General features: G+C 40.4%; 1 protein-coding gene and 1 long non-coding RNA gene across 4 annotated transcripts in view; one reads left to right on the top strand and one right to left on the bottom strand.

The window, feature by feature from the left end:
• The window catches only part of htr4 (5-hydroxytryptamine receptor 4), a 245,588-nt gene that overhangs the window by 144,360 nt on the left and 74,803 nt on the right, over nucleotides 1-26,425 (bottom strand). Inside the window, exon 2 of one of the 3 annotated variants that reach the window (XM_008104653.3) lies at nucleotides 15,395-15,461. The exons of the other annotated variants lie outside the window; for them this stretch is intronic. Coding sequence (XP_008102860.2) covers nucleotides 15,395-15,405 — 11 coding nt within the window. The 5' untranslated portion in view covers nucleotides 15,406-15,461. The remainder of the gene's footprint in view (nucleotides 1-15,394; nucleotides 15,462-26,425) is intronic. 3 annotated transcript variants of the gene reach the window in all.
• On the top strand, nucleotides 1,686-10,012 carry LOC134296204 (uncharacterized). The gene is made up of 2 exons (XR_010002820.1): nucleotides 1,686-1,918; nucleotides 8,885-10,012. It is a non-coding gene; the product is annotated as an uncharacterized LOC134296204 (long non-coding RNA).

The raw sequence follows: 26,425 nt of genomic DNA, 5'->3' as shown, positions 1-26,425 counted from the left end.
AGACACTCTTACAAACACCTCCACCAACACTTAATCACATTGTAAAAGCCACTCCTTTCCAGCCACTGAAAATTAATAGCAAATTTATGTACCATAGTTGAGAACACTGATACAGTCAAACATGGGGCAAAGTTTGTGCTGTCTCCTTTCCAACTCTGCCTCTTCAGATCATAAATTAGGCTTTCATGTTTAATTCTATAAGCTATAAACCATTTAGTGGCCAAATCAGAAAAAGAAAGGGAGAGACCGAGAAAGAGAGATCCAAAGTAATCCTTAAAGTGGAGCGTAAGTGTTTACAGGAACTTTGACCAGGCTCTGAAAAAGGGCCTTGAAAGGAATGTGTGCATGTGTAAAATAGAGAAATGAGGGCATACATCCTAACGTGAATCTGGCTAGTTGTATTTTTTTTCTAAGATGAGACAATAAAACTAAAATGCCATTCTTTATTAAACACTCTTCTTGAAGAAGGAATGAGATAATCTCTCACTCCCTCTTCTATATCCATAGGGGATGGGATTTGGAAAATAATAGATTCAAGGATATAGAACAGAAAAGCAAGGATTTTGGATTCTATCAGAAGAAAATATTTCCATTGTGCTCATGGTCAACTGTAAACATTATGACAACTTGGAGACCAACAAAACTCCCATCCCTTTGACAAGTGTTCAATGAATCAAAATGTGACTTTAACAAAATGCCATATTACGGTGTTCCCTCACTTATTGCTGGGGTTAGGTTCCAGGACCACCCACAATAAGTGAAAATCCACAAAGTAGGGACACTATATTTATTTTAATATTCATACATTATTTTAGTAGTTATATACTATTTTAAGTCTTTATCAACCAATTGTGTGTTGATAAATCACCTTCTTCTCATCCTGTTGCCGCTTGGGCTCCTTTTCTCTCCCTTTGGCTTCTCCTTCCTCCCTTCCTTAGGCTGTAAATTGTATTTTTTAATGATTTATAATAGTCTTTTAGAGTTTATTAAAAAACCGCGAAACAGCAAATCCGCAAAAAGTGAACCGCGAAGTAGTGAGGGAACACTGTAGTTTTATTTTTACATCCATGGACCAAAACTGATTGAGAAGAGCTCACTTTAGTTATTTGGATTGTATGTAAGTTTTAGAATATACTTTTTATGGCAGGAGACTTGCTTTTTGCAGTATTTCCAGAAAAGGCAGTCTTTATTAACAAATATACCAATGAATGTGTCAAAGTGTGCCAAATCCTAATGTTAGGATCAAAGGCAAGAAGGGGGGATATAGAAGGAGGAAAGAGAAACTAGGACATTTAAAGCAGCTTTAAAAGTAGGTTGGCAGATTATTAATTGGTGCTGTTACTCTTGCAACGGGATAATTGGATGGTTAAACAACAAAATATTTCCTGGCCTTCCACAAACCAGCCAGCCATAGTTTCAGAACTTCATCACATGCAAGTTCCCCCGTTTCACACACTTCTAAAACAGTTCATAGATGAAGTACCATGGAGCCCATCATACAACACAAACAGACTTCCAGTTATTGTTTTGTGTAGTTTTGAAATTTTCACTTATAGTTTAAAGCTAACTGACAGTGTGTGTCTGTAATGCAGAATGTAATCCAGTAATGTAAGAGTTAACTGCATAGAGTAGACATTTATTGCTAGAGGGAAACAGTGAGAGATTTCCGGTACGTAACAGGACATTCGTCATTGCTGTGGAATGTGAGAGGCGACAGCAGAATGCTTCCCTTACGGTGACCGGATCGAGGTCGGGTGCACAAATGCTATGTTCCGGCAAGACTATGTAAATATTGTGAAGTACTGCAATAAAGATAAAAGCTGCTGGTTTCAGATGACAGTCGGGAAATCTGATTTTATTTCTGTGCAACTGAGCAGATAGCCAGATCGCCGGCGAAGGAGGTAAATTGAGACAGAAGGTAAATGAGTTTCTATTTCTATAAAATACCTGTATTTTATAATGTATTTTATGAATACTGATGTAAGTTAATAATATTTTTTAACTGATTTATATATGTGTTTTAATTTTTATATATGCATTTTATTGTAAGCCGCCCTGAGTCCCCTGTTGGGTGGGAAGGGTGGGATATAAATATTGAAATAAAAATAAATAAATATTTAACTGTTTCTTGACATCATCTGTGGTGTTTCATCAGTGAACTGTGTCAAAAGTGTGGAGAAACTGGGGGAACTGCAACCAAGGTGAAATTATCTTCTGAGCTCCTGATGCATCTGGAAATCGGAGAAAGTGCTTTAAAACACATGGGATGAGATCTGTTAGATTCACCCATGTTGAATCATTTCAGTGGCATGGAGTGCCTTCGGTCTCCTCTAGAGTAACGGGATTGAGGGAGGAAGTCAAATATGCCAGAAGTGGTGTCTATCTTAAGAACTATGTCTTGGGTCTCCTCTGGTTGAGGTGGAAGGCGATCCTGTGTGCTGGGGGTAAGTAAATTTTCCATCTTCTTCAAAGACAGAATCCTATGCAAAAAAAAAAAAAAGACAATTCTACATGCAAGACAATGATTTCCCACACTTTCCACCATTTTTCTCAGCTCGGTCTGATGAGGTCATAAACCCAATCATAACTTAATGGAAGGAAAAGGTATTCATGCTACCTAGCCAGCACAACTGAAGCTGGCTGTATGTGATCAGGTATTAGGTATGCCCCACTACCAGGCAAGTAACTATCCCTAAATTTTAAATATGAATTAACTGTACCTAAAGGGCAAAGTAGTTATAGCCTTTCAACAAATTTTGCAATAAACCTGGCTGCCAAACATTGAGAGACAAAGCTCTGTGCTAGTGGACTATATTTTAAGGTTATCAGAGAAGTAGGCCCCTTCTACACCAGCATATAATTCATTACTTGATCCCAGATTATTTGCTTTGGACTGGATTATATGGTAGTTTAGACTCATATAATTCAGTTTAAAGCCGATAATCTGAGATCAAATACTGGATTATATGACAGTGTAAATTCAGCAGTTGACTGAGCTATGTGATTGTACTATATTCTAATGAAAGACTGATAAAGTAATTTCCAAATGAATATATATCCAGTTGTGTGTCAGATGCCTCACATAAAGACATTACTGAAACCAGTATGCTATTGTGCTCTTGCCAAGTCTTCCATTAGCAACAGTTTGAAATGAGAACCATTTTTATTCCTCATAACTCAAATCTGGGAGTTTATCCAGAAACATTAAAAGTTGGAAACTAGTATCTACATTTTTCCCATACCAAAACTATTAATGAGAAAAGTACACAGAAGTGGTCCCTTACTAGCCAAGTTGGTACATGATTGGTTATTTGCTTAAGAACTCCATAATGTAAATGATTTATCAGCATTGGGCACAGCTGGTACACTCTTTCTTCAAAAATAACAGAGTTCTTTTAGGGTCAAATACAAACCTAACGGTGCTCCATGCAGTCATGCCGGCCACATGACCTTGGAGGTGTCTACGGACAATATCGGCTCTTCGGCTTAGAAATGCAGATGAGCACCAACCCCCAGAGTCAGACATGACTGGATTTAACATCAGAGGAAACCTTTACCTTTACCTACAAACCTAAATGCTGATACCAAACTTTCTTTATGAAACAACAACATTATACTGCCATACTGAAATTCACCTATTGTGTATGTGTGTGTGTGTTTGTTTGGCCTATTGTGCTAAAGCTCTTTTAAGAACAGGTTTCCAAAGTGTGATTAATTTTGCTGACTTAAATCACCTCATAACATCGGGGAAACATAGCTAAAATTACCCATCTGTACCAAGAACATCTGTATACCCTGAAATACATATAATCACCTCTCGGTCCATATACCATTGTAGTGAGGTTTGGCTCGTTTGGTGGGACACATAATATCCTCTTTCAAAATGAAGGAAATACTGAGCGGCATTCCATGGATGCCAATATTAAAAGACAAGGGAGTTAAGGGTGGGAGTTTAAAAAAAGTGAAATACTCAAGGTGCAAATGCAAACAGTGCCAACAAAGAAAAAAAAATAAGACAAGTGTGAAGAAGCCAGAATGGATGTCCAAGGAACTTCTAACCCGGCTAAGACTCAAAAGAGACATGCACAAGAAGTGGAAAAGGGGAGAAATCACCAAAGAAGAATTCAAATGTATAGCCAACTCCTGTAGGGAAAAGATTCACAAGGCTAAAGCGCAAAATGGGCTCAGGCTTGCCAGGGACATTAAAAACAACAAAAAAAGGTTTTTTGCTTACGTTGGTAGAAAAAGGAAGAACAAGGAGGCATTGCATTAATTCTACAGTGTAGATACACTCCTGGTCTATAACTTAGAACAGAGGAAGAAAACTGGAAGCAGTAAACAATGGGGAATGGGATACAATGGTTATGACCACTACAAAAAATATGCAGTTCAGTCTTGTGCAGTTTTTTTAAAAAACTAACTCCCACTGCTTTCAGTGTGATCCAGTGAAGTGTATATTGTACTACTGTCTTAACCTCTTCTATCAAGTAGCAGAACACCTTCACCAATTCACTGCCCTTACAACTCAGTTATGAAACCAGTTTATCTAAAATAGTAGCGTTAATAGTCCTTCTCTCTCACGCTCTACACATTCATCTGAATCTTGCTTACTGAACATATACTCTGCAGTCAAACTGAAGCTTATAAATGATGGATCAAACAATCTGCCTAAAAGAAGAGAGTGAATCATGACAATAAAGTTTACAAAATAAAAGTAGAATGCCTTTGGGGGACTTCTCCAAATTTACTTCTATACTAATACTATGACTAGAGTGTCATCATAGCTAAAGTGAATCAATATAGACAAATTTCTATTTGTGTCTGAACAAACACTGCCTGGCTTAGAAAATCCCATCTGCTGGAATTGAGGTGCTTAGGCCAATTATTAAAACCAATTTAAAGTTTGATTTCCAAGGCCCACATCAACACTAATCTTTTTCTCTGGCAGATAATAAACTGAAATAAATTGCCAGGTGAGCATAAGGCAGATTCTATATTGAAGCTCCTGTACTAAGTGAAAAAGTGACAATGTTATCAGCTCATCCCACACACTTCCAAAAAAAGAATACAATTACTCCTATTTTCCTTTGTGATTTATTCTAACTAGTACCATAGAGCTTTTAAAACATTTTAAAAAGGTATTTGACTTGTGCTACAATTCTTCAAACACGTGGTATTAGAATATGTCATCACAGAGCAAAAGTTCTCAAATACTTTATGTACTCCTCAATATGATGTGGGGAGGGTGCCAAATTAGGAATAGTAGTAGAAAGAAACAACTACATGGGGAAACCCCAAGTCTTTTCTTATCAGTACCTCCTGCTATTTATTTATTTAGCACATTTTAAAGTTGCTATTTGGTAGTCAAATGGCAAAAAAGGCAAAAAAAAAAAAGACCAGCATAATATAAAACAGCCTAAATACTCTAAAGCAGGGATCCCCAAACTAAGGGCCTTGGGCCAGATGCAACCTTCCAAGATCATTTACCTGATCCCCAGCCTAAACTTTAGATTTAAGGTTGCCCTAAGTCTGAAAAAAACTTGAAGGCAAACAACAACAAAAATCCTAATTAACTTAACTATCTCATCAGTGAAAAGCAGGCCCACTCCTCCCATTGAAATACTGGTAAGATTATGTTGGTTAAAATTGTTCTTCATTTGAAATATTGTATTGTTCATAAGATATGTGCAGTGTGCAAAGGAATTTGTTCATGTTTTTTTCAAACTTTAGTCCAGCCCCCCAATAACCAGCCCTCTGCTTAAAAGGCTTGAGAACCCCTGTTGTAAAGGCATCAGATCCTATCCAATCTTGGAAGATAAGGAGTCTAAATTCTGATAAGTATTTGGTTGCCAATGACTAGCAGGTGCTGTCTGCCATATTTCAGAGGAAGGAAATGGCAAAACCACCTCTGAATTTCCCCTGCCAAAGGAAATTCATGGGGTCACCATATGTTTACAGATGATTTGAAGACACACAGTATTAAGATCTACACAGTTATAACTGAAAAAAACAGAGCAGCAGATTTAGAAGCAGGAAACATATCATGCAGTGAATAAATAAATCTTAAGATAAAGTCTAGGCAAACAAGAATGTCTCCTTCTGGTGCCAAAATGACATCAAGGTTGGCACCATGTGAACCTTCCTGGAAAAGGTCTTCCTTAATTGCATTTCTATGACTGAAATAGCCCTTTCGTATGGCAAAAAGACTGTCCTGTTGTCCCAGCAATTCCCATCCCCACCTCCTACAGCTAAATGTGACCCACTTAGCCAACAACTAAAGCAGGCTGATTGGGACTCTTAACTTTGAATTTTACTATAGCAGGAGCCAGGTGGATGAATTTGTCCAAGAAAAAAGGGGAAAAAATAGTACAACGTAGAAGTTACAATTACAACAACTGAAGACACATATACTATTCACAGCACCAGCACTGAGCCTTCTTAAATGAACTTGGCAGTGTTATTCGTACAGGTCAAATAACTGCATTTTATGAAGCAGATTATAAAAGCTTATACAAACAACTTCTTTCCCTCAGTTAGGACCTCATCACATTGAGATCACTGATCTGGGCGATAGCAGGGAGATTGGCCATGAATTGTGGTGAAGCCAACATGAGGCATGGGAAACCTGTCACCCTGAGCTCTGCATCACCTCTACCTCATCCCACAGCGGGAAGCGTCATTGCCCAGCTTTCCCCCATTGTTCTCTAAGCCTCTCATATTGTTGGCGCAGCCTCTTACAACAGTTCGCTATCACTTCAGGCATGGAACCCCATGGGAAGATCAACATTGTATGAGGGGATACAGCGGGCTCTGTGCCTGAAATGCGGGAACTGGACAGGGGGAGTGTGTCCCTGCTGGGTCTGCTGGACCTCTCAGCAGCCTTCGATACCGTCGATCACGGTATCCTTCTGGAACGCCTCACGGGTATGGGACTTGGAGGTACTGTTTTGCAGTGGCTCCACTCATTCCTGGAGGGTCGGTCCCAGATGGTGTCATTAGGGGACGCCTGCTCGGCCCCACAACCGTTGACTTATGGGGTCCCGCAGGGCTCTGTATTGTCTCCCATGTTGTTTAACATCTACATGAAGCCGCTGGGAGAGATCATCAGGAGTTTCGGGGTCCGGTGTCATCTGTACGCAGATGATGTCCAGCTCTGTCACTCCTTCCCACCTGTCACTAAGGAGGCTGTTCAGGTCCTGAACTGGTGCTTGGCCGCTGTGTCAGACTGGATGAGGGCCAACCAATTGAAACTGAATCCAGACAAGACAGAGGTCCTCCTGGTCAGTCAGAAGGCCAAACAGGGTATAGGGTTACAGCCTGTGCTGGATGGAGTCACACTCCCCCTGAAGACACAGGTTCGCAGTCTGGGGGTGATCCTAGACTCATCGTTGAGCCTGGAGCCCCAGGTCTCAGCGGTGGCTAGGGGAGCCTTCGCACAGTTAAAATTTGTGCGCCAGCTGTGACCGTACCTTGGGAAGCTGGACTTGGCCACAGTGGTCCACGCTGTCATTACATCCCGTTTAGACTACTGCAATGCACTCTACGTGGGGCTGCCTTTGAAGACTGTTCGAAAGCTTCAATTAGTCCAACAGGAGGCTGCCAGGTTAATAACTGGAGCGGTGTACAGGGAGCGTACTACTCCTCTGTTACGCCAGCTCCACTGGCTGCCGATTAGCTACCGAGCACAATTCAAGGTGCTGGCTTTAGCCTATAAAGCTCTAAATGGTTCCGGCCCAGCTTATCTGTCCAAACGTGTCTCCCACTACGACCCACCTCGAAGCTTACGACTGTCAGGTGAGGCCCTACTCGCGGTCCTGTCAGTCTCACAGGTACGGCTGGCGGGACGAGAGAAAGGGTCTTTTCAGTAGTGGCTCCCCGCCTGTGGAACGCCCTCCCCAGTGAAGTCAGGCAGGCTCCCTCCCTCCTGTCTTTCCGAAAGAGAACAAAAACATGGTCATGGGACCAGGCATTTGAGCATGAGTAACAGCAAAAATGAGATATGAATATATGACTTACTGACAGACCCTACCTGGACATGGAAAGCGCCTTAAATGTATATTTAAATGTATAATTATGTATATTTTAGTGTATATTCTTAATTTTATTGTAATTTTTAATCTCGATGGATTTTATATATATATATATATGTGTGTGTGTGTGTGTGTGTGTGTGTGTGTGTGTTTATATTGTAAGCCGCCCTGAGTCCCCTGATGGGTGAGAAGGGCGGGGTAGAAGTGATGTAATAATAATAATAATAATAATAATAATAATAATAATAATAATAATAATTTTTGCTGCCAACAGCAGGGCTATTAGAAAGGTTTCTTATATCTGATTGTTTTACTACTGCTTGTAGTGGACTTGTTTCCACTACAAGCAATTTTGGAAATCCATTTTCTTTTTAGTTTTTCTTATATCTAACAGATTTTTGCTGAGGAGTCAAATAAATGGACCAACCATCTACTAGGCAGCAGTAATAGCAGGGGGTGGCACTGGTGGAAGATCTCTCAGAGACAGCACCAACGGCATCATAGCTAACATATTCATACTGCACAGAGACGATGGTAAACCACTCCTGAATTCTTCTACCTTGAAAACCTTATGATGAGGCTATCCACATGCATACATACACACCCACACACTCCTGCAAGATACATGTATTGGAAATATAAATGTATTGGAAATACTGTAACTGATCCACTTTCTCTACTTATATCTTCTGTATGTTTAATTAATTTCTTTGCTCTATTTATACCCCACTTTTCTCTACCCCGAAGGGGACTCAAGGCGGCTTACAGCCTTAGATGGCATTTTAATTCTATCCTGAATTTTATTAGGTCCTCATCACTTATGTATTTTAACTTATTATGTTATTCCTTTTTAGCTGCTGCAGTTCCTCCACCTATGCAGACGACAGAACTTTACCTAGTTGATTGATATTATTAATTGTTGTAAACTCTTGTTTTATTGTATTACTGTTTTATCATTTGTATATTGTGAATTGTATTAGTGCTATGGTTTTTTGCTCAATTGTATTGTTCGGGCCTTGCCCCATGTGAGCCACCCCGAGTCCCCATGGGGAGATGGTGGCAAGGTATAAATAAAGTTTTATAATTATTACTTATTATTATTATTTATTCAATGCCTTAAAAACATGTACAATACAGAAATTAAAATTAAATTAGATTAAAATCAGACATATTAAACAATTAAAACATTACATTACATAAGGAATCATGCCATCCATAGTCATAGTCCAGGTCTTTCCATAGTCATTCCATATTTTCCATATCTGTCACTGCACTGCCCTATTCACTAAAAGCCTGATCCCACAGCCAAGTTTTTACCTTTCTTCTAAAGGCTAGGAGGAAGGGGGCTGATTTAATATTGCTGGGGAGGGAATTCCATAGCCGAGGGGCCACCACTGAGAAGGCCCTGTCTCTCGTTCCCACCAGTCGTTCCTGTGAAGGAGGCAGGATGGTTCCGAGATGGTTCATAGGGAGAGATATGTTCTGACAGGTAAGCTGGGCCGAAACCATTTAGGGCTTTATAGACTAAAGCCAGCACTTTGAATTGCGCTCAGATACAAACAAAGATACAAATTAAAAATTTTGTAAGCATAAGAAATCTTGGTAGAAGAAATCACATAACACTGTTTGACACTAAGTAGCTCTGTCAAACTGCCTTTTATACTGAATGAAAATGCTATAAAGAATAATACATCTCATTTTAAGTAAAACTATATTTCTAGCCTTAGCTATCTTGTGTCACAGAGAAGGAAATGCAAATCTAATGTGCTGTCCCAGGCTTCTTGTGTTGTGTGGGAATCCTCCATTTTCCATTCAGACATAATATTTATTCCTCAGATTCTTTGTTTTTTGTACATTACATCAACACATATTAAAAAGGCACAGCACTGAAGCATGCACTCCTATTGTGTTAAAGTTGCTAGGAAACAGGTGGGCCATATTGAGGCCAAAATAAAGAACAGGAGTCTGCATTTCAGGAGAAAGAGGAAAAAGCAATCAGAATTTTTTGACTAGAAGGGAGCCAAACCTCCCTGAGCTTAATAAATATTTTTTCTACACTATGCCCCCCCCCAAATCTAATGCTCTTTTTATATATGTACATGTTAATTTATTCATTCCTTTATTCATACTGCACTATCAGTGACTAAAATACTTCAACACTGAATGCAACATTGATTTCCATAACACATATTTAAGCTTGGTTACAAAGGCTATCAGCATCAGCAATTCAGGGAATGACAAAAACTTTACAGAAAAAGGTGGGCTTCAATGAGGGATTATATGTGGAAAGCCTGCAGATCATAGAACCACAAGGACCTTCCAGTCCAACCCTCTTGGCCATGCAGGAACACAGAATCAAAGTACCCCCGGCAGATGGCCATTCAGCCTCTGCTTAAAAACCTCCAGAGAAGGAGACTCCACCACACTCCAAGGCAGAGTGTTCCAATGCCAAACAGCTCTTACTGTCAGGAAGTCCTTCCTAATATTTGGGTAGAATTGTTTTTCTGCAATTTGAATCCATTGATCCATTCAGCCCCAATCTCCAGAGCAGCAGAAAACAAGCTTGCCCCCTCCTTAATGTGACATCCTTTCAAATATTTTTGCATGGCTAACCTGTCTCCTATCAACCTTCTCTTCTGCTGGCTAAACATACTCAGCTCCCTAAGCAGCTCCTCAAAGGGCATGGTTCCCAGACCTTTGATCATTTTGGTTACCCTTCTCTGGACACCTTCCAGCTTGTCAAGCAGAATAAAGGGGAACTATAACTTCCCTCAGTCTTAACACTATATTTCTATTGATGCAGCTTAAAATCACATTGGCTTTTTAGCTGCCATATCACACTGTTGAATCAAGTTCAGTATGTGGTCTAAGAATCCTGGATCCCTTTCACTGTTTTCAAGCAAGGAGTAACCCATCCTATTTCTGTGCATTTCACTTAAATTCCCTAAGTGTAGTACTACACATTTATCATTGTTGAAATTCATATGGTTAGTTTTGGCCCAGCTCTCTAATCTGTCACGGTCATTTTGGATTTTGATCCTGTTCTCTGGAGTCTAAAGGATTACAGTTGGCCCTCTGTTTTTATAGATTCCACAAATTCAACTATGGCTTGGAAATATTCAAAGGAATACATTTCTAAGCATATTTTGATTTTTGTGTGCACTGAGTACTAGGCTGATGTTTAGGCATGTCCTGCTGTAGCCTCCCACCATTTCACAGTTCCTCGAGCTCGCTTTGGCACTCATTTGAATCCTTCACCATTTAATATACCACTGTAAACAAAGCGGCTTGAGCATTCACAGATTTGGGTATTCATATGAATGTCTGAAATCAAGTCTTGCCAGACGCTAAGGGGCCTCTGTACATCTCTGTAAACCTCTGTAAACATGGAACATGTTTTTTTCTGCTGATGTTTTACCTAATTTTCAATTGCAATTCAGATATATTGATGAGAGTAAGATGAGCTATTCCTGTATTCAAAACAGCAGGAAGCAGAAATAAATTTCCCATATTGGACAAGGAATGTATGGTTTGCAACCAAATATTTTATTTATAGCTTACTGAAAGGAATATTGCAAATTGGAAAAAAGGCAGTTGGTGGCGATGAGAGAGAGGGCCTTCTTAGTGGCTGCCCCAACCCTTTGGAACTCTCTTCCCAAGGATGTTAAAACAGCCCCCTCCCTATTATCTTTCAAAAAGCAGCTAAAGACCTTCCTATTTGCACAAGTTTTTAATGAAGAAACTTAGTTGGAATGACAGGAAGGCTAACTCTTAGTGAGTTGTGCGAAGTTCACCATCTGTTTTGTTGAGTTTCGGCAATAATTGTTTTTGATAAATGTTTTTAAATGTGTTTATTTATTTCTCATTGTAAATCTGGTTTTAGAGATTATTGTTATATATACATATGATGATTTGTATTGTTGTGAACCGCTTTGGGTCCCATTTAGAGAGAAAAGTGGGATACAAATAAATTATTATTATTATCATTACTACTACTACTACTACTACTACTATTATTAAAAATCAAACACCTGGGAGCATCACACCATAAAGTGAAACAGAAGGCACAAGCTGTAAGAATGTATGAAAACAAAAGTAGTTCCAGGGGAAAACAGAAATGTGTTGGAAGCGAGAACATTTACACTGATCATTTAATGCAGTTTCAAAACAACTTGAAGCTGTGGTGGCTATAAAACACATCCTGTCAAAGCATATTGCAGCATGAATCAAGGGCATTAAAGTGCATTAAGCAACGTTGTGGGAAAGTCTGAGTTACGCCCCTTAATATGTAGTGAACCCCACATGTAATCCACATCACACAGTGAACTCAGTTCCACAAAATGCAAAGTGCATTGTAGACACCCACCTGGCTGGAGCACTTTGTAAAATTTGGAACATGAGGGCAAGGTGCTGCTGAAGAACACCCCAAAGGCAGGGGGCTAATAAACCCCCTCAGATGGGTAATTGATTACCTCCAGTCCTAAATGTTGTCTTTTCTGCCCCCGCTCCTCACACCTCCTATGCCTTGTGCACAGAAATGAGAAAAATGCATAGCGATTTAAGAAATTCTTCTGTGGTTAATGTAATCACCTTCCTAATTTCAAAACAGTTCCAGACATGTCAACCAAATCATCAACACAGCACAGTCCTTTGAATTAGAATGAAAAATCTGGTCAAAAGTGGCAGAGGCAATATAATGTAGGAGAAATAACTACTGAGAAGTAAAATCTTAACCTGTGTATGTGTGTGCCTCCAAGTTGCCTGTGGACTTATGCTACTCCTAGAATTGCATAGGGTTTTCTTAGGCAAGGAAGACACGGTGGTTTTGCCACTGCCTTCCTCTGAAAGACAACTCCTGGTATTTGTTGCAAACTCCTATCCAAGGATTTACCCGGGTTAAAGGAAAAGAGAAGCCCCCGGTGGTGCAATGGGTTAAACCCTTGTGTTGACAGGACTGCTGACTTGAAGGTTGGGTTGCTGACCTGAAGTTTGCCGGTTCGAATCCGGGGAGAGTATCGTTGAGCTCCCTCTGTCAGCTCCAACTCCCCATGCAGAGACATGAGAAAAGCCTTCCACAAGGATGGTAAAAACATTTTTAAAAACCACCTGGGCACCCCATGGGCAACATCCTTGAAGACGGCCAATTCTCTCACACCAGAAGTGACTTGTAGTTTCCCAAGTCACTCCTGACACACAAAAAAACAGGGTTGATCCTGCTCACTTTCTATGATCAGAAAATACCTGGTTCTTTTGGTGGTACAGTAGAGTCTCACTTATCCAACATAAACGGGCCAGCAGAATGTTGGATAAGCGAATATGTTGGATAATAAGGAGAGATTAAGTAGAAGCCTATTAAATGTTAAATTAGGTTATGATTTTACAAATTAAGCACCAAAACATCATGTTGTACAACAAATTTGATAGAAAAAGTAGTTCAATAAGCAGTAATGCTATGTAGTAATTACTGTATTTAAGAATTTAGCACCAAAATATCACGATGTATTGAAAACATTGACTACAAAAATGTGTTGGATAATCCAGAACATTAGATAAGCGAATGTTGGATAAGTGAGACTCTACTTTATATAGGCCTCTAATTCAGTTAAATTTCCATCCCCACAGAGACATAGTGCTCTAGGAAAAGGTTTTTTTTGCTTTTTAAAAAGAAATTTATGGGGAAAACATGAAAAACTGGCTTCAAATTAACATTTTTCATCTAAAAAGGAAACTGGGGGCATAAGCTGATGAGCAATTGCTATCATTATTGTGAGAAAGTGCCCAATGAATCTATTGTAACTTATGTTATTTAATTAACTCTCCTTTTACAGTGCTAAATCTATCTTCACTTTATTAGAAGATTTTAGTTTTTTCGTTCCATCTCAGTAAGAGCGAACATGCCATTGTTTTTGCAACACCAGCTCATCCACAGCTTAACTAAACTTAATTAAATGGCCAAGAGAAAGACCCATAGGATTCAGCAAAATGAAGTGCTGGATGCAACACAACCAAATGTGTCATGAAAGCAAATATGCTTTCTCACTACAATGTGGTGCATCACACTGGCCTAACATGGGTTGAAATCCTATCTAAATTTGAAAGTCCAAGTCTGTTCGGTCCTATCATCAAACCTGCCACTCATTTTGGCACATGCAGTACATGGAGGCTTCTTTAAATGGCTCATTCTGTAAACCAGCTGTCTGATTTGCATGTAGACAGATCCACACTGGATACTAAAATGCCATAAATGCATGCAGATGTGATAAACACAAAAGCACATTAAACTGTCTGTTTTTAAATACAAAATCAATCAAGTATGTTTATTTAGTTTCCTCCTTTATCTCTTTTAATGCCATTACAACTTTCATTATTTGTCTTAGAATTCTATTCAACATAAAGTGGCCAAAAATAGCATTTAACACTATTTTTAGTATTTCGTGAATATGTCTAAAATACTAAAAGCTGATTTCTCAAATGCTTTAAACTGTGATAAAGATATTTATAAGTATTTCAAAGTGAAAGAAAAGCAAATGTATACATTATAAGTCTAAACCAAGGCAATTTTAACATGGTTTAAGCACTAGTAATGTTGTACTGATGTCTTCTAATAATGTTTGGCAACTTGACAAACCACTGGTGTATATTTTAAAAAGAGCTACACAGAATGAAACTGAAGTGTTCTGTTCATTTTACAGTTTTGCTATTTATGGTTAGAAGAAAAAAAAACAAGGTGATCTTACAGATCTTACAATGGCTCAAATTTATATGCTATGCCACAGCACTCAAGAAGTTATATACAGATATGATTTTACTATTAGCATATGCTTTAGAGTGGTTTCAAACATATACAGTTTGGGGTGTCTCACAAGCTATAGGCTATAAAGAAGAGTGAACTGTGCATTAGTGTTTCTAACAATGTTTTTGTTCTCAAAACTCTTGTAAAAACAATGAATCTCACTCAGGGATGAATCTACATTTTAGATTGGCTTCAACTGGTGTGGCTCTTGGTAAAGGAATCCTGAGATATGTAGTTTGGTGAGGCACTAGCACTCTTTGGCAGAGAAGACTGAAGACCTTGTTTAACTACAAATCACCAGCATTGAGTCATGGCAGTCAAGGTACTGTCAAACTGCATTAATCCTACAGTGCAGATGGATCCTCTGCTTCTGCTCCCATCTGTATAGTCAGTGTCAATGTTATCTGTGGGAGTTTGGGAACTGCAATCCTCTACCAAAGTAATATTGTCAAGTGGCTCATATTCCAGGTGAAAGGGGGAAGAGAAGAGGAAGAGGATCACACAGACTTTGCAAAATGTGGCTGGGATTCAACAGGCAAATGAGCTCCTTTGTCCAATCATCATTTCCTACCTCACATCCATCACAGGCAACAGGCATGGGAAACTGGGAATTCAGCATCCATAGAAGCGATGTGGTCCTGAATTGGAAACAGTTTAAAAAGACAATTACTATTAAGGCATCTCACCTAATCTACAGGCTGTATCTTCCTCTAGTATTTTTTGTGGAGCAGAGGTGGGAAAAGAGCAAAGGTGGGCACATGTCATCCAAGGACATGATGCCTCCTGCCTAGGCTGTTTCTGAAACCTTCTGGACCTCCAAGCTTTAACTCAGCCCCTCAAAATAGGAGAGGGGACAAAAATCAACCAATCACACCCCTAGAAAGTGACTAGCCATTTGGGACCTTTTATTCTGTACAATGAAGCTGACTGAAGTAGAACACAATGACAGAAGAAACTCTTATTCCTACTCTATTTTGTCTCCAATCTGTGAAGGTGAGTATCCAATGGATCTTGCCAATTCTAGTTCAACTCTCTGAATAGTATAACATACTGGCACTTTGCACAACTGCTCACATCATTAGGCAAACAGATAATATGTATTATCTTATTCATACAAATTATAAGGCCAGTTCTTGAGAAGTTGAGACAATTGTTCATAATATTACAATATTTTCTAATCAGAGAATCAAAACCTTAACCCCAAAGAATCTATGGATCTGCTTCAGGGGATCTATAAATCATGAAAAACAAAATCTGTTTTACTTTCTGTTATTGTATTTCTTTTTCCTGTTGTAAATTTTAAGATAAGCATGTCATCTTCTAAAATGTTCATTGGAATTTGCTTCTTGCAAACTAATCTACGTGGGGAATTCAATAAAGTAAGCTGCATAAAATTGAGAGTGTATACATAGAATGCATTTTTACAAGGAGAGATCCATAGCACTTATCAGGTTATCAAAGGAGTTAAAACCTCTACATTGAAGGGTATTTCTTAACAACAATCAATATTATTTTCATCCAATAGCTGTAAAACCCTTTTTCATTCTTAAAACATTTCAACAGATTGCTATTTCAATTCACCATTTTACTGAAGCAACTTGTAACAGGAACGACTGAATTGCAAGACAACTAATACCACTCGTGTATTTTGTGTTTGTTTCTGGAGCTTAGTTCCCCATATCTCTGTGTTTTTTATTTGATTTATACACACATGCTAGATTATATGAAATCCAGACTGGTAGGGCACTTTGAGTGTTGGACCAGGGCACTGGGAGACCAAGGTTTGAATTCCCACTAGGCCATAGAAACTCATGGGGCGACTGTGGACAAGTGACACTCTCCCAGCCTAAAAGAAAAGAAAAAGCATGGAAAGCCTTTTCTGAAGAAATCTTGCCAGGAAAACTCCATGAAAGGATCACCATGGGCCCCCATGAGTCAAAACAAGTTGAAGACAAACAACTATAATCACATTAATAACCACATTTATTCATCTCAACCTTTAATTGAAAACAGAAATATTAGCTATGAGCATATGGATAATATCAGTGCAATAATACCCAACTATTGTGGGAACTGGGAATATTAATTAATTAATTTATTTATTTATTACAATATTTATATCCTGCCCTTCTCACCCAACAGGGGACTCAGGGCGGCTTACAATAAAACGCATACATAAAAATTATACAATACACTATAAATCAGTTAAAAATTAACTTAAATCAGACATTCATAAAACACATTATAAAATACAGATAGGCATGTTCAAGTTTAAAAGACTGGGTCTGTCAATTGAGTTCCAGCGTACATAATAGTAATTAATGCTGCTAATTGTTATTTGAAAGCCTGGCCCCATAACCAAGTTTTAATCTTCCTACGGAAGGATAGGAGTGAGGGAGCCTGACTGACTTCACTGGGGAGGGCGTTCCACAGGCGGGGAACCACTACTGAAAAGGCCCTGTCGCTCGTCCCTGCCAGCCGCACCTGTGAGGCTGATGGGACCGCGAGCAGGGCCTCATCTGATGATCTTAAGCTTTGAGGTGGGTCGTAGCGGGAGACACGTTCGGACAGATAAGCTGGGCCGGAACCGTTTAAAGTGTTATAGGCTAAAGCCAGCACCTTGAATTGTGCTCGGTAGCTAATCGGCAGCCAGTGGAGCTGGCGTAACAGAGGAGTGGTATGCTCCCTGTACACCGCTCCAGTTATTAACCTGGCAGCCTCCCGTTGGACTAATTGAAGCTTCCGAACAGTCTTCAAAGGCAGCCCCACGTAGAGTGTGTTGCAGTAGTCTAAACGGGATGTAACGAGAGCATGGACCACCGTGGCCAAGTCTGGCTTCCCAAGGTACGGTCGCAGCTGGCGCACAAGTTTTAACTATGCGAAGGCTCCCCTAGCCACCACTGAGACCTGGGGCTCCAGGCTCAACGATGAGTCTAGGATCACCCCCAGACTGCGAACCTGTGTCTTCAGGGGGAGTGTGACCCTATCCAGCACAGGCTGTAACCCTATACCTTGTTCGGCCTTCCGACTGACCAGGAGGACCTCTGTCTTGTCTGGATTCAGTATCAATTTGTTGGCCCTCATCCAGTCCGACACAGCAGCCAAGCACCGGTTAAGGACCTGAACAGCCTCCTTAGTGACAGGTGGGAAGGAGTGACAGAGCTGGACATCAGCTGCGTACAGATGACACCGGACCCCGAAACTCCTGATGATCTCTCCCAGCGGCTTCATGTAGATGTTAAACAACATGGGAGACAACACAGAGCCCTGCGGGACCCCACAAATCAATGGTTGTGGGGCCGAGCAGGCGTTCCCCAATGACACCATCTGGGACCGACCCTCCAGGAATGAGTGGGGCCACTGCAAAACAGTGCCTCCAAGTCCCATTCTCATGAGGCGTCCCAGAAGGATATCATGATCAACGGTATCGAAGGCCGCTGAGAGGTCCAGCAGAACCAGCAGGGACACACTCCCCCTGTCCAGTTCCCGGCGAAGATTATTAAAGTAATCAAAGAAGTGTAACTGTATTTCAGCAGACCTGACTCTGGCAGAAGTCTATGTAATTCATGCCTAAGCATGCATGAGTTGCATATGGATTTTTACTTAAAAGGTCTGGCTATATAATGTTGGCTGTAGCCATCCATGACAAAAACTTTCTAGGCAGAGGCTCTTTTTCTTATATACAGTCTAAATTTAGCAGCTTATCTCAAAGGGAAAACCCCTCCAATTTTGCCTTTCATCAGAGAAGAGCTGAAACCCTCTAACTTTTCTTGTATCGATATTTTGGTCAGTGGATAAATCTGTTCTTGTTTTCTGTTGGTTTGAAGTCGATCATTCCTTAAACAGCATAATTGCTTAGCAAGTTAATTACATTTGATTTTTATTCAAAATCTCTAAAATCTCATCCATCTTTCATATATGTCCTACAGAGTAAAAATCTATGTTTCTTGTGGAACAAGAATATACTACATGTCTCATGCTCCCACGAACGTGTTTCTTTATCACATTTTTTCTATATTTCTAAGTGGGGCTGCACTTTCTTTTTACTTCCTAGCTATCTCCCTTCCAGATATTACTGAACTGCGATTACTGGCAAGCCCTAGCAGATTAGCCAGTAGTGAGAATGATGGGAGACATTGTTCAACATCTGGAAGGTTCCATGATTTCCAGCCCAATGATAGGTCAATGTTATTTGCAAAACTGGTATACTGTATTACTATATTCTTGTGGGTATGACAGCACTCAGGTTCCTTCTAAGCCTTCACTACTGTTTTTCCCAGATCTGAGTCGCTGTTCATTATGGTATATATTTGCTTTAGATCATTTAGGAGGGAAACTTTTTTGAAAATAGCCAAAATCAAGCAACAACCAACAACAGAGGATATCTTGTACTGAGTGACTCCCAGCTGCTTTGCAGCCCTGTGTTCTTGTCTCTCCATGGGAGCAACTGCCTGGCAAAACCACTAAGGAAAACTAAGTGCAATGCTACCCAAATAATTCTAGTGGATTATAAGGTTACTGTGTCATTTTTCTTCTGCACTTGATTTTACTTTGATAATCTTTTAAAACCCTTATGTGAGTCTCCTGGGTTTTTCAGTTGTTTTAAGTGAAAAAGAGTTCAAAATCTAACCAACCAAAGAGAACACCGAGTTATTTGTGCACAGTCACTGAGTATGGGCTTTGGTAAAAGTTATGTATGTTGGACTGATTATATAGCTTATGTCATAACCTTTCTCCACATTGTTTATTAATTTCTTTTTTCTTTTTTTAAAGAGAATTGTTGTGTTTCATGCAGCTCCCCTTCAGCTATATAGCACAACCTAGTTGATACTGACTAGTAAGAGCAAATTAGATTTTAAAACATATCACCACTGGTCCCAAATAGAAAATGGCAATACAAAATACAGGGTTTTCCATTTCTGTCTACGGTGGAATTCTATCCAATCACTTATTTTTGTTTGTTTGTTGTACAAACTTAGTTAAGCAAATCCCATTACTCTGTAATGGTTTTGTCTGAGCACATTGGTTTCCTCAATCTCATTCACACAAGATAAAATTAAATAGGAAAAAATAATGAAGAAGGCCTGTGGTGTCTGATTAAGTAAGATGGATGACTGTTCTGCTGTGCTCCAATTTGTTTAGAAACAAATTCCTAGTATCTAATACATGCCTCTTATATAAACTTTGGCCTACAGCCAGAATCCCCCCCCCCCACACACACACACATACACACACAGTTGTGAAAAATGATCCTGTTGGTTTATGAAGTTCATCTGGGCAGGAAGCCCTGGATTACTGAACCCAAGAGAGCTGATCTCTGATGTCAGAATGTAGCACTCATTTCTCAGCAGCTCATTTCTCATGCTGGTCACCACAAGACCATAGGGTCTTCTAACTCAGTGTCATTAATTATACTTAACAGAGGACCAACTCAGATCTGATCACATTCACACAACTAGGAACTGTGTGATTAGTTTTTTTAAAAGAAAGTAGAATCCTGATCTTCTGGGGAAAGGGGGGGGATACAAGGCATGCTTTAACAATTCCCCACATTTTATCCCAATTTGGCTATCCACCCCACATCCTTCCTATCAGCATCCTTCCTATCCATTTTTAGACTCACAATACATAATTTGAAAGCTATTACTGAATATGACAAATGTTAGGCATAAATATTTGCTTACTATGAAATTAATGATCTCATCACACAAGGAATTTTTAGCATCCTAGGATGCTTCTGCCCTAGTTGAGCGACGGAGCCTCACACCATCTATCACATGACACAGCCTTTGGTACGAGAGAGAGAGAGAAAAGAGAAAAAATTTGGGAACCATTTCATTTGATGCTCGCTGTTCAGGACATGGCAAAAATATAAAAAATGCTTCTATTCAAAGACCCCATTATGGCTATCCACTATGGAGGCCAATCAAAGAAGATTATTAGGCTGGTCCAAGTGGTCAACGTACAAGGATTTATTAATAAAGGGTACAACAACCCTGAAATATCACAAGGAGATCAAACAAAAGTTTACTATTATTTCCTGGTTACACTATTTGCAGATCAAAGAGCAATATAACAAAGATAGAGCAATTGGCGATCTGTCAATTGCAAAAGGCCACCCCACTGGGATCTGCACGCATCATCCGAAAATACATCACACAGTCCTAGACACTTGGGAAGTGTTCCACTTGTGATTTTGTGAAACGAAATCCAGCATATCTATCTTGTTTGCTGTGTCATACAATAAAATAATAATATACTATACACACACTATATCCTTCTATATACCGTATCTTGGGACCCAAGACATGATCCTAATAATTAAATAATTTTGTGTATGGAATCAAAATGTGCTTTTCTATTGCACTTAATATGTATATATTTAAAAGCCACACAAAACAATGCCAAGGAGGAAAAAGAAGGAAGAGAGGTGCTTCGTATTCCTCTGTGTCTGGCATTTTGTGCCCCTGTTGAAATTGTCCACATGCTTATGGATTTCAGTATCTTCTCTGTGTGATTCCCTCTGTGATTCTCCCAGGCTGGAAGAAACCAGACTTTGAAGCTCTAAGGCCATTCAATGCTAATTAAGCTGGCCTATTGGACCATTCACACTTGCCTCAGATAAGTTTTCTCCCACACTGGACCTTTCTAGTTTCCAGCTGGGAACTGATGCCCAAACCCTCTGGAGCACCAAAGCCCTTGAGCTATCTAGTCCAACCCCCTTCTGCCTTCATGTAGCAAAAGCACAATCAAAGCCCCCCTGACAGCTGGCCATCCAGCCTCAATATTAATGATAATAATAATAGAGTCGGAAGAGACCCTTTGGGCTATCTAGTTCAAACCCCCCTTCTGCCTTCATGTAGCAAAAGCACAATCAAAGCCCCCCTGACAGCTGGCCATCCAGCCTCAACATTAATGATAATAATAATAGAGTTGGAAGAGACCCTTTGGGCTATCTAGTTCAAACCCCCCTTCTGCCTTCATGCAGCAAAAGCACAATCAAAACACCCCTGACAGATGGCCATCCAGACTCAATATTAAAGATATATATTTTGGGCACTGAAAAACACTTCTGAAGCGCTGCTGTTTTGATGCACTTGTTGGTCACTGATCAGGGCAAGGGAGGAGTGGAGGCACTTTGCACGTGCTCCAGGGTGCCCTATCTGTCTCTCACCATCTTGGATGTTACACTGGAGGGTGGACTGCTGCTCCGAGGAGGAGGCAGAGCTGGCAAAAGAGGTCTTGGAAGCACTGGGCTTCTGAGAAAGAAGGAAGGCAGGAAGGGAGCCATCAAGGCAAAGCAAGAAGGCAAGAGGCAGCGAGGAAGGGAAGGCAAGGAGCAATGGGAAAGGGGCTGTGGCCTGGGGCCAGCTTCTGCCTTCATGCAACAAAAGCATAATCGAAGCACCTCTCAATGGGGGAGAAGAGGAGGGAGGAAAGAAAGGAGTTGGAAGAAGAAGAAGGGAGCAGGATGCAGAGGAAAGGGAGAATTCAAAAATAAAAAGTATCTCTGCCTCTTTCTTTACTTCCTTCCTGCAATGAAGGAAAGAAGGCAAGAAGGAGTTGGTGAAGAAGGAAGTAGTCTCCCTCCCGTCCTCCCTCCTACCCGCCTGCTGCTTCCTTAGGGGCATCTTGCAGGAAGAAGAGGAGGAGAGGGAAGCCGGGGGGGGGGGGGGGGGCAGGCGAGAGGAAGAAGGCTGCTGCTTCTTCCACAGTGCATTGAATAGCCTTGCAGAGGGCTCAGCTGGGAAGGGAAGAGGGAAGAGCCGCCTGAATGATGGACAGCCAGGGGCTGCCAGTCATTCAGGCAGCTCCTCCCCTTTCCCTTCCAGGATCCTCAATTGCGCCCTTAGTGGATTCGGCAGCACCCGCAAATGTTTGCCCTGCGTTTAGCTTCAGTCACCCCTGTATGCACCAACACTAGATGCTGATGAAGACATCAAGGAAAATTTTTACTGATAGCTGGACACCATCCTATCAGAGATATCTAAGGAAAACAAAACCATCCTCCTATGTGCTTTTAATGCAAGAGTTGGACAAGATTTCAACCTGTAGCCAGTGACAATTAGAAAAGGTGGGGTTGGAAACCGCAACCCGAATAGCATTCTACTTCTCACCAAATGTGCAGAACAAAACCTTCTCATCATCAACACACCCTTCCATTAGAAAAACAAGTTTAAGACATCATGGAAGCATTGACACCACTTAGACTATGTAATTATACGTGCCAGAGACTACCATGATGTGCTTCTCACATGACCCATGACAGGCACTGACTATTGCTGGACAGACCACAGTTTAATTCGATTCACAACGGCCAGCTAGATTGCCCCCAAACACAGACTACAAGGAAGAAACAAGACGTAAAATGAACACCCAGTCCCTTCAAGAGCCCTCTAAATAGACATTTTTCCAAAAACAATCGAGGATCATCTACCAATAAAACACCCTGAAAATATTGAGGAACATTGGAACAAACTGAAGACTTCTATTATTACAGCCTGTGAAGAAACCACTGGATGGATACCAAACCATGAAACTTCAAAACTGGTTTGATGAAAATGATAACGAGATCCAACAGTTAATCAATAAGAAAAGGAAATTCTTCCAACTATGGCAAAATGACACCACCTATGCGGAAAAAAAAGTCCTATGCTAGTGTAAAAGTGAAAGTCCAAAGAAGGACCACAGAACTCAATGACATCTGGTGGACAAAAAAATGCTCAAAAAATCCAACACTTTGCAGATGTCCATGATACACAGGGATTCTTTAGAGCTGCAAAGGTAATCTACGGCCCAACAAATTATGGCATACACTCTCTACATTCATAAGATGGAACCAAACTTCTGAATGATAAAAAAAGCAATTGCACTACATTGGAAAGAGCAGTACCATAACTTTCTTAACCGCAGCTCCAACATGGCTGAAGTGGTTCTCCTGCAACAACAAACCAGATATGAGCTTGCAGCACTGACTTTTTGGAGAAAGTCAGCAAAGCCATCAGCCACTAAAAAAAAACAGAGCCAATGGACCTGATCAGATCAGTCCGTTGGCTGACACAACAACTCCACCAACTTATTGAAAAAGCGTGGGCAACCAAGAAAATCCCAGCAGACTTCAAGGATGGCACCATCATCACTCTCTTGAAAAAGGGAAAAGAATAGGCTGTGGAAACTATCAAGGTATCTCCCTTTTAATATCCACTGGGAAAATCCTCACAAGAATTCTTTCAAAGCACCTTCTACCTATTTCAGAAAACATTCTCTCAGAATCCCAGAAGAGATTCTACCCTCTCCAGATGAACAGTGGATATGATCTTCACTGCACGACAGCTCCAAGAAAAATGTAAAGAACAAACTCAACCTCTGCACATGGCATTCATTGCTCTCTGGACCATCCTCCCAAATATCGGATGCCCTGATAAATTCAGGAACATCCTGCAATTCTTGTTGGGACCACCTTCCATTTGGAAAAGGATGCCCTCACTGCAAAAGAACATGCAGATCAAGAATAGGGCTCTACAGTCTCCTAAGGACCCACTGCCAAGACCCTACACTTGGAAGGCAATCATACTTGGCCACGAGTGATAGCCTATGATGATGATGAGAACTTCTGTACACTCCAAATGTTACTGGGCAACGGACTAAGAAGAGGCAGGGAAAGGAAGTAAGAAATTACTCGGTCCCATCCACTAGAAGTTCATTGCACTACCAATTCCAAAGGGCACCAAGTGCTACTGATTTCACCTTTGAGGCCTTGCACTGTAAATTTTTTTAAGTGAAGATCACTGCAGATGCAGACTGCAGCCAGGAAATCAGAATCATTTAATTCTTGGGAGGAGAACAATGGCCAACCTCGATAAAATAGTGAAGAGCAGAGACATCACACTGGCAATGAAGGTCCGCATAGTTAAAGCAATGGTATTCCCCATAGTAACCTATGGATGCAAGAGCTGGACCATAAGGAAGGCTGAGCAAAGGAAGATAGATGCTTGTGAAATGTGGTGTTGGAGGAAAGTGCTGAGAGTGCCTTGGACTGCAAGAAGATCCAACCAGTCCATCCTCCAGGAAATAATGCCCAGCTGTTAAAAGATCATGATGTTGGGAAAAATGGAAGGAAAAAGGAAGAGAGGCCAACCAAGGGCAAAATGGATGGATGGAATCCTTGAAGTGACTGGCTTGACCTTGAAAGAACTGGCAGTGGCGATGGCCAGAGCCGTCCTGAGATAATTTTCAGGAGTAGGCAACCAGAATTTTGGCACCCCTCTTCAATTTTGGTGCCCCCCCCCCCCAAACAAATTGCTGATAAATACCGGTGTCGGCATCCCCTGGGGCTACTACTACAGAAGTGAGTGCTAGCTGGTGGAGAACAAAATCAGGGCACAACTCTTGCTTTCAAGTTCTGCTTGTGGATGGTCCAGCATTATCTGATTAGCTACTCATTGTGAATAGTATACTAGTGAATTGGTTATATTTATAATCTGATTCCACAAGTGGACTCTTCAAGTACAAAATGGATGGAGGACAAAGAGAAGTGTATATACAAAGGAAAAGAGAACCTTATAGCAGAAAAAACCTGAAGATCACTATGGCAGAACCCAAGCTTCAGTAGTTGACATGCAATTGATGCAGTAAAAGTAAATCAGATTATTGAGTTTCCTTTTCTACTGAGATTATGCAGAGAAGAAAATGTATCTTGCTAGGTTCACCTTCACTTGCTATCTGGCAAAAATAAGCACATGGCAGGGGGAGGATGAAAGCTGTTCTTTGTGACAAATTCCATTTCATTTGAATTGACACATGCACATACTGAATATGTCCATATTATAACAAGTCCATAGTGCAAATTCTGGGGTGTAACATCATAGTGCTGAATTATCATTCCCTGGTGTTAGAATAACTCTGATCTTTCTCACTTGCCAAACTCGGGCAACATTTTACAACACATAAATCCATTAATAATGTTGGTTAATGGTTCTGCTAAGCTATCAATCAATATTTTACAAAACATTCCACTGTGGGAGTCATCAGTGCCAGGAGATATGTTGCACATCTTTTAAATTATAAATCTCACTTTTGCAGTTCCAACTGGTGCCTTCGGCTGATTCACTTGCAATTGGGAAACAAGAGTACTTTTTAAAGAAAAAATACAACAATATTGTGATTCGTGTTCCAGTAGAATATGAATTTTTCTGCTGTCAATATGCCAGTGTAATAACCTGTCTGCAAATGTGTCCTTAGACATTTAATAAATCGTTTGTTATCTTGTGGAGTACATCTTACAGAGGATTATAGTAATTAGAACGAAGTTTAGGACAATCAATGCAAAAGGCTGTTGCCTATTCCTTTCAATGCCCTAAATCTAATTGGCAAAGACTCGGATACGCTAAAGATATTAGATCCCGTCTGATCTCGGAATCTAAGTGTGATCAGCCCTGGTCCTAAATTGGTTAGATAGTACCAAGTCCTATAGGCAATATTTCAGAGGAAAGAGCTGGCAAAATTATCTCTGATGATTCTTTGACTAAATCTATAGGTGAGCCAGCACACAAATTCAGTTAGTAGTCTCCAGATAAAGTACACCTGTAGAATCAATGAAATT

This window comes from Anolis carolinensis, chromosome 2 (assembly GCF_035594765.1).
Source record: "Anolis carolinensis isolate JA03-04 chromosome 2, rAnoCar3.1.pri, whole genome shotgun sequence".
NCBI lineage: Eukaryota > Metazoa > Chordata > Lepidosauria > Squamata > Dactyloidae > Anolis > Anolis carolinensis.
Note: the sequence above shows the minus strand (reverse complement) of the source record. Positions and strands in the feature narration are given on the sequence as shown.